Source organism: Tupaia chinensis, unplaced genomic scaffold, assembly GCF_000334495.1.
Source record: "Tupaia chinensis unplaced genomic scaffold, TupChi_1.0 Scaffold000377_2, whole genome shotgun sequence".
NCBI classification, from domain to species: Eukaryota; Metazoa; Chordata; class Mammalia; order Scandentia; family Tupaiidae; genus Tupaia; species Tupaia belangeri.
The window spans coordinates 2,756,153-2,764,027 of record NW_006159876.1 but is presented as its reverse complement, the minus strand read 5'-3'; the positions used below and the strand labels follow the sequence as shown (position 1 = coordinate 2,764,027).

The 7,875-nt window shown below is 43.9% G+C and overlaps 1 protein-coding gene and 1 non-coding gene across 2 annotated transcripts; both read right to left on the bottom strand.

The window, feature by feature from the left end:
* Positions 1 to 3,584: 3,584 nt before the first annotated feature.
* On the bottom strand, positions 3,585 to 3,688 carry LOC114008732 (U6 spliceosomal RNA). Its single transcript, XR_003550245.1, has one exon. It is a non-coding gene; the product is annotated as a U6 spliceosomal RNA (small nuclear RNA).
* A 1,016-nt stretch (positions 3,689 to 4,704) lies between these two features.
* Positions 4,705 to 7,875, bottom strand: LOC102476216 (snRNA-activating protein complex subunit 5). The gene is made up of 3 exons (XM_027773815.1): positions 7,756 to 7,875; positions 5,913 to 6,002; positions 4,705 to 4,877 (listed from the first exon to the last, which is right to left on the bottom strand). Exons 2-3 carry the CDS (start codon positions 5,976 to 5,978, stop codon positions 4,770 to 4,772), a joined length of 174 nt encoding a protein of 57 aa, XP_027629616.1. The 5' UTR covers positions 5,979 to 6,002; positions 7,756 to 7,875; the 3' UTR covers positions 4,705 to 4,769.

The window sequence follows — 7,875 nt, the reverse complement described above, 5'->3', positions numbered from 1 at the left end:
TGCTCTTTCTTGCTCTGTCCCTCTCTGGTCAAATTAAAAAATAACACATAAAGTTAAATAATTTTTTAACCAAAAAGACAAAAAGGATTTAGGTAAATAATCTGTTGCATAGGGAGGTTCGCTCTGGAGCTATGAGAGCTTGGGACACAGCTGGAATTTTAATGATGTCAAACTGGCCCAGACTTGCTGGCCCAAGGTACTACATTTTTGAGGTCGAGACTTTTTTTTTTTTTTTTAATAATTACTTATTTGGTTTTATTTATTAATTTCCTATAAGAAACTTGTGCTCAGAGACAGAGGGTGGGAAAGTGAGAAAGTCAGTCACCAGATGTGGGACGCAAAGCATGGTCAACCATGCAGGAGTCCAGAAACCCAACCACCATACCACCTGCTGGCCCCAAAGTCAAAAGATTTATTTTCAGTAATTTTCACCAAGGGTGATCTTGTTTTCAAATAATGTTCCCTGGGCCAGCAAATGGCATAGACGATAAGGTGGCTATTATCTCACATGGCCAACTTCCCAGTTTAATTTCCAGATCTGGAGGTTTAAAGATCACACTGGGCGTGTGTGCCTGCATGTCCACAATCCTGAGAGGAGAGTGGAGGGAGAACAGATTGCACTATGGCTTCTGCCCTGTGGAGATGATTTCTCACTTTCCTTCTCTTTCTGTCTCTCTCTGCAAGTGCACATGCCCTACAGCTAAAAACAAAACAAAAACTCAAAAAAAAAAAAAATTGTTCCCTGCACCAGTCTTGCAGTGCTTTGAGTTTTCTATCCCAAATTCCTTCCTCAAACTTTTTCTTACCGACACCAGTAATAGCTGGATTCGTAAATATCCCCTTAGTGCTTCATAACCTGTGAAGGTGCTAGAGCAGATGTGAACATCCTTTTTACATACCGGAAAGTGAGACTTGCAAACAGATGCAAGGGCAGACGACCAATTAACAGCAGACGTAGAATTCAAAGCCAACTTTTCTAGCTCTTAAAAACCTTTGCTGACCAGCTCCATGGTTAAGGACTACACAGAGCAAGTTGGATCCTACATGGTCCATCAGGGTTTGAGTCCTGGCTCTGGCAGCTTGGGAAAATCGTACCAGGCACATGTGCACCCAGGACTCTGACAGGGATAGACACATGAAGGAAAAAGGGTTGTAGCATGACTGGGCGGGCCCACTGCGGGGGATTCTCTCCCCTGTGTGAGCCCTCTAGCACAAAAAACTCCCTGCTCCTGTCTTCAAAAAGTATACCTTGTTTTTTGTTACAATCTATGTATTGTCTTTTCAAGAAACATGCTCATTTAACCTTTCAGCTATTTCCTGTATCAGTAGCTCAAATTAACTTTAATGAAACATTAAATAAAAAATGTATCCATGTTTTCTCTGGAACAGTTACATAAGTTCTGCTTGAGGAGGTTCTTGCTGGCTGGCAGTTCTGTTCTGGTAGGGCAAATTTTATAAAACTAAGGGACTATTAATACTAAGTTTCAAAAACTTTATTATAAAAAAAGTCTAACCTCTCAAACAATGATTTTTTTTTCCTTAATGGCATATTTTATTTTTATAAAATAATTATTTTAATATTTCCAGAGAGAAACACAGAAATTAGGAAACTGAGAAAGGAAGCCTACAAGTCTGGGATTCAAACCCCGGTCAGCCATGTGGGAGTCCAGTGCTCTTAACCATGCCACCTGCCAGCCCCCCCCCCCTTTTTTTTTCTCTAAGAATTATTTTACTTATTTATTTAAATTTGATCAGAGAGGGACAGAGAAAAAGAGAAAGCAAGTTACCAGGTTGGGGACTTGAACTACCGCAGTCAGCCATGTGGGAGCCCAGCACCCTTAACCATCATGCCACCTGTCAACCCCAAGCATATTTCCTGAGGGTCAGATTTTTTAAAAATGTATGATGGTCTTTACTTACAACTTTATTGGCAAAAATGAAGAGGGAAAACTTGAAGCGGCTTACCCAAGGGCACTGTTGTTGATCCTGTCAGATTAAAGGGTTTCCATTCTACGTGTCATCTATCAGTAACTGTCCACAGACAGTGCTGGGTCTCCATGTGAGAGACAGGTCTCTCAGACAGCCCTGGGTCTCCTTTATGAGACACAGGGCTCATATGTTAGGCAGTCCTTTTTGTTTTGGTGTGCTCACCAGAGAGAGAAATCGCCCCCCAGGGGTGATGGCCATGCTGCAATCCCTTTTCCTCCACTCTCTTCTCAGGATTTTAGGCATATATTATACACAAGCCCACGTGCCTGGTTTTCTCAAGCTGCCAGGTCCAGGACTCCAACCACACAGCCACATGGGATCCAGCTACCCTCACCACCACCCACTGGCTGGCCCTTAGGCAGTCTTTTTTTTTTTTTTTAAAGTTTTGAGAGACTTTTTGCTATTGGGCGTGTGTGCTCACCTGAGACAGAAAGTAAAAATCATCCTTCGGGAGATAGCCATACACAATCCCTTCTCCATTCTCCTCTGGGGATATGCACCTAGCATTAATTTCAAGCCGCCAGGTCTAGGGCTCTAACTGCAGTTGACTACATGGGAGTCCAGCGATGTTAACCATTATGTCATCTGCTGGTCCTTCTTAGGCAATAATTTAAACATAAATACAGGGGCCAGCAGATTGCATCGTGGTTAAGGTACTGGACTCCCACATGGTTTGAGCCTCAGACCCAGCATCTTGAAACTCATGCCAGGCACATGTGTGCCCAAAATCTTGAGAATAGACTGTTGTGTGGCCATCCCCCCAGGAGGGTGATTTCTCACTGTCTCTACTCTCTGGCAAGCACACATGCCCTATGGCAATATCTCTTAAAAAAATAAATACAAAGAAAATAAAATCACTCACTAAAAACTGCATCAAAAGAAGGACATTTTTAAATGTGTTTATGTTTGTGGTAATAACATGCAAAAGGAAAACGAAAAGCTGGAAAGTAGTTGCATTTCCCACCTAAGTTGACAACAATCAAACATTTTCTGCAATGACCATTATATTTTCAATTTATTATTAACTACTCCGAACTTACTATGACATACAGTCAAAGTCCAAAGAAAGCCCATAGGGAGCATATTCCTTTTTTTGGAGAAGGCTAAGCCTTCCAGAATCAGCATGGGAAATAACATCCTGTTGATTCTAGTAGGAAAAAATATGTAGCCAATTTCAACTCATGCTGAGGTGGCTTTTTTTCACTTTTTGTTTGGTGTCAGTCTTCAAAATCAAAAGTTTAATTCTTCTAGTTCACCCACATCTTCTCCAGTAAAAGGTTTTTATCAACAGGAACAGCATCAAGAACTCCACTTTCCTGTACCTCCCCTTTGGTGGTGTCTTCCACATCACTTCTTTTACCATTTCAGCCCTACTTCCAGAAGCCTCACTTAACTTTTCATCTTAATCTGAAGTGTGTGTACTGAATCTTTCAAGACTGGTCACAGTAATGTCTGTCTCACCTCCATCTGTGATACTCAGTCTTAAATCTGTCATTTATGCTCATTGAATCATCAACCTCTTCACCACCTGTTCCCTGGCCATGACAAGTGTGTCACTGCTTTGTCCCCGTTGACCAGTTTAGGATGAAATTTTAAAAAATATGGAGTGCTTCAGGATCTGTATGTCATCCTTGCCCAAGAGCCATGTTAATCTTACTGTACTGTACCAATTTTAGTGTGCATGCTGCCTGAAGTGAGCCCTGGCAATGGGTTTTAAACCATCTTTGCTGTATGTTTTGCTTAGAGGACAAAATACTGTTTTTCTCTTTGTTATCTGGACACTGGCAAGCTCCATGACAGCTATTCATAATTTATCTCTAAGCAAATAACCAGTGAGTCTATTAACCTACAAAAAGTTTATGGAACGTGTATGTTACAAAACTATGCATGGATTTCTTATACCAAAAGAAGACTCATTCTCTCCTCCCATTTTTTTTTTTGCCACAGGGTGTGCTTGCTAGAGAGACGGAGAGTGAAAAATCACCTGTTAGGGGGGGTGGCTATGCCACAGTCTCTATTCCTACTGGGATTTTGGGCATGCAGGGCAAGCACACACATTCGGTGTGAATTTTCCGTCAGGTTTGGGACTCAAACTGCAATCAGCTATGTGGAATCCATTGCCTTCACCGCCATACCACCTGCTGACCATATTTTAACCCCGTTTTCCAAGAGCTTTGTGCAGTGCCCTGGTAGTTGTGGGAACAGACACACAGAGCAGTCAGCAGAACACAGTGTTTTAATAACTCTGAGAGGTGGCAACAGCTTGAGCTCTCAAGTGGTCCTCTCTCCCCCCCTTGTCATCTTCCTTTTTTAGACTGTGGCCTAACTGCTCACAAGGTTTCAATGGCACGTGAAGAGGTTCTAATTGGTTTTCTTAAAAAAGGCTTTGTTGACTGGGAAGTCTGGTTTGTATTTAAACTCTGCCCTTCTTGCAAATGTCAGGCTTTCCCAATAGTGTTTCAGAGAAGTTCTGTCTGTGTGGGACGGTTACTGAATCAGACCAGATTACAGAGAGCACCACCCAGATTGTGCAATGCTCATACTACAGCTTTGATTTTCTATATGTCATTCATTTCTGCTCAAACATTTTGGAGACTGGTTATTGATGGAACCATTTCCAAAACTACACAGACTCCTGTGGGCCTTGTTTCCCTCTGGAGCAGGCCACAGTGCCTATAGCAGCAAGGTGGCTTCTCTGAAGAAAATGCCAAAGACTTCGGAAAAAAATTTTTTTTGCCACTTGAAATTTAAGTTATAGAACTAACTCTGGCTCTTCTCCTTTAGGAATCTGACTCTTCCTCCTCCTCCTCTTCCATCACACAGCTCCTTGTGCCCAGCTCCAGAGCAGTTTGGTTGATCGATGCTTCATTGTCCACATTCATCAGCATCTGCATTAGCCAAGAACATTGCAGATTAATAGAAAGATTCTGGCCCCTAAGCAGCAGCAGCTTAAAAACATTTAAAAATCAGATCTCAATTGCATATTTAGCCCTAAAAGGCTGCTTTCCTCTTTCCTGTTTTCCCAAATCCTGCCCCCTACTGCCAAAAGTGGGGGAAGAATAAATGTCCCAGATTAGAATGTAACCTGATTTACAAATATGACTCTTGTAGAAAGCTCTAATATAAGAACTGTGCTGACTTAAGACTTGCTGCTTTAAAATGGTTTTACATGGGTTAACACACTATCTGGGAGAAATGCTTAACTACAGTGTATTTACAAAGAACATACTTTTACTGACCTAGTTGAAGCCATCTGGTAAAAGAGTAAGATGAGGATTGGAACTCATCCTTTAGTACTTTTACTGTTCTTGGTAATGAAGCCACATTCTATTTTCAAATCCTAAGGTCACTTGTTCACAAAGTACCTAGAGGTTTTACTGCGAATTCCCTGTAAGATCTCCATGTTCTCCCTGGGTTCATCTGAGTAACTGGAGGGAATGGATAATTGGGAGGGTGGAGGCGGTATATTAGTCAGTCAAAGTGTAACAGCTGATAGAAAGGTGGGCTGTCTTCTCCCTAAAATACTAAGTAGAGAAGTTGGCTATTAAACAAAAGTCTTTTTCCCCCCTGCTATAGGGTGTGTGCACTTGCCAGACAGAGAGATAGAAAGTGAGAAATCCCCCCCAGGGGGGATGGTCACGCCGCAATCCCTTCTCCTCCATTCTCCTGTTGGGATCTTGGGCACGCACGCACACGCTCCCGGAGTGAGTTTTAAGCCACCGGGTCCAGGACTCGAACCGTGGTTGACTCTATGGGAGTCCAGCGACATAGCCATTACGCTAACTGCTGGTCCCAAACAAGAAAACTCTTAACAGCATCTCCCAGAGTCCCTTGGGCTCAGTAATGTGCTTTACAATTTTTGCAACGTGGAAGCAGAGGGGACTTGGCGTCCTCTCCCTAGGCCTGCACTTGATTAAACTTACGTCCTGTGCCTGTTGAGGTGCAGGTTGAGAAGGCAGCACTTCATCCCCTCTTCTAGTTCTAATCATTGACTGCAGGGCCAGTTCTTCAACCTAGAAGAGAAGACACTTTCCTTTTCACTGGGCTACTGATATAGGTAAATTCCTGTCACAAGGAGTGATAACTATATTCTCTAAGCTGCTCTAGAGAGAAGGGCAAGGCTCTTAAGCTTTCTCTGCCTTGTTAGGGGAGGAGCAAAGAAAGGCTCAAGCCCCTTCTTCTTGGATTGTTCAGGTGTTCCAGCTAAGCCCTAGCTTCCAATCCCCCAGACCTAGCAGCTTGGGGAGGAAAAACAAGTAGGTTAAAAACAAGTCAGGTATTGGGGCCAGTAGGTGGAATGGTGGTTAAGGCATTGGGCTCCCACATGGCCGACCAGGGTTTGAGTCCCAGACCCAGTGGCTTAAAAATCACACCAGGTGCGTGTGCATACCCACAGGTGCCCAAAATCCCGAGAAAATAATGGAACAGAAGGGATTGCGGCATGGCCAGTACCCTAGGAGGTGATTTCTGACTTTCCTTCTGTATCTCTCTAGTGAACACACAGGTCCTATGGCCAAAAAACAAATTCACTGCAGTCCCAAAGTGAAAACAAACCAATTCATCCTCTCAACCACTCTAAAAAAGTCCAGTGTTAAGGCCAGCCAGTGATATGGTTAAAGTGGCTAGATCCCATGTGGCTGGCTGAGCAGTTTGAGTCTCAGTCCCAGGGGCCTGAAGAACACACCAGTTGGGTTCATACTCAGAATCCCAAAAGGAGAGATTAGCGCATGGTCATTCTACCACCCCCTGCCCCCAGCCTGGCGTAATTTCTCTCTTTTTCTCTCTCTCTGTCTCTGTCTCACTCTCTGGCAAGTACACATGCCCTATAGTTACAAGGAAAAAAAAGTCAAATGTCACCTTCTGATTCCACAAAGGGCTAGGTTTCCTAGCCAAAATTTAACTACACAGTAATAAGAAAGCGAAGCAGAAAGACAAAAAAGTTGGCATCTCCTGAAGCATAAAAGAATCTGGACTTCAGAGGTCACTGACAGACACCCAATATGTGCTTGCTGGGGGTACTGTGGTGATGTGTGGACATAAGTAAGAGTGGGCTATTAAAACTGCCCTAGGGACCGCCAGGTGGCATGGTGGCTGGGGGTGCTGGACTCCCACATGGCCAACTGTGCGTCAAGTCCTGGACCTGGCGACATACTTTACTTTCTCTCTCTCTCTTGCTCTGTTCCTCTCCGATTAAATAAAAATGAATAAAGTTAAATAAAATAATTCTTTAAAAAAAAAAACTGCCCTAAAGAGAAATGCTTATTATTTTATTGGATCACAGCTGTGTGATGCTTTTCATTTTACACAGGGCTTTGGTAATTCTCATTTCATATAGTTTTAAGACTGTGAAGAAGGATGTTGAGCAAGGATTGTCCTAATCTTCTCACGGGCTGAATGACACAGGCCTGGGACGTGGTTCTGGTGGGCCCAAACTCCCACTCCTGGTCTAGGTCATGCAGTCATGACAACGCCAAGAAGAGCTACTAGAACACCAGACTTTGGGACAAGTCTTTTTCTCCCAGGGCCTGAGTCTCCCTTCGCACTGCCAGAGGACAACTCAGTAAAGTGCTTTACTACTTTTGCAACATGGAAGCATGTTGTTTGAAGCGCCAATGCAAACTAGCGGACAGACGCCCAGAAGGGGGCTGGGGAGAAAGCCGCCAGCGGACAGCAAGGGTCTGGGCAAGGCTTCGGGTGGGCGTACTTCTTCAGCGTGGTCTCTGGCCCATCCGCATTTACAGGGGTAAGGGGGTGGGGGTTACTTGCCCCAAACAGGCTGCTGGGCCTCCGCCTAAAACGGCAGGGTCACGGATTCCGCAGCGGGTGGGGCCCGACAGTCATAAACAGGCTCCCGGGCACTTCCGGGTACACAAGCTTGTTTCTAAA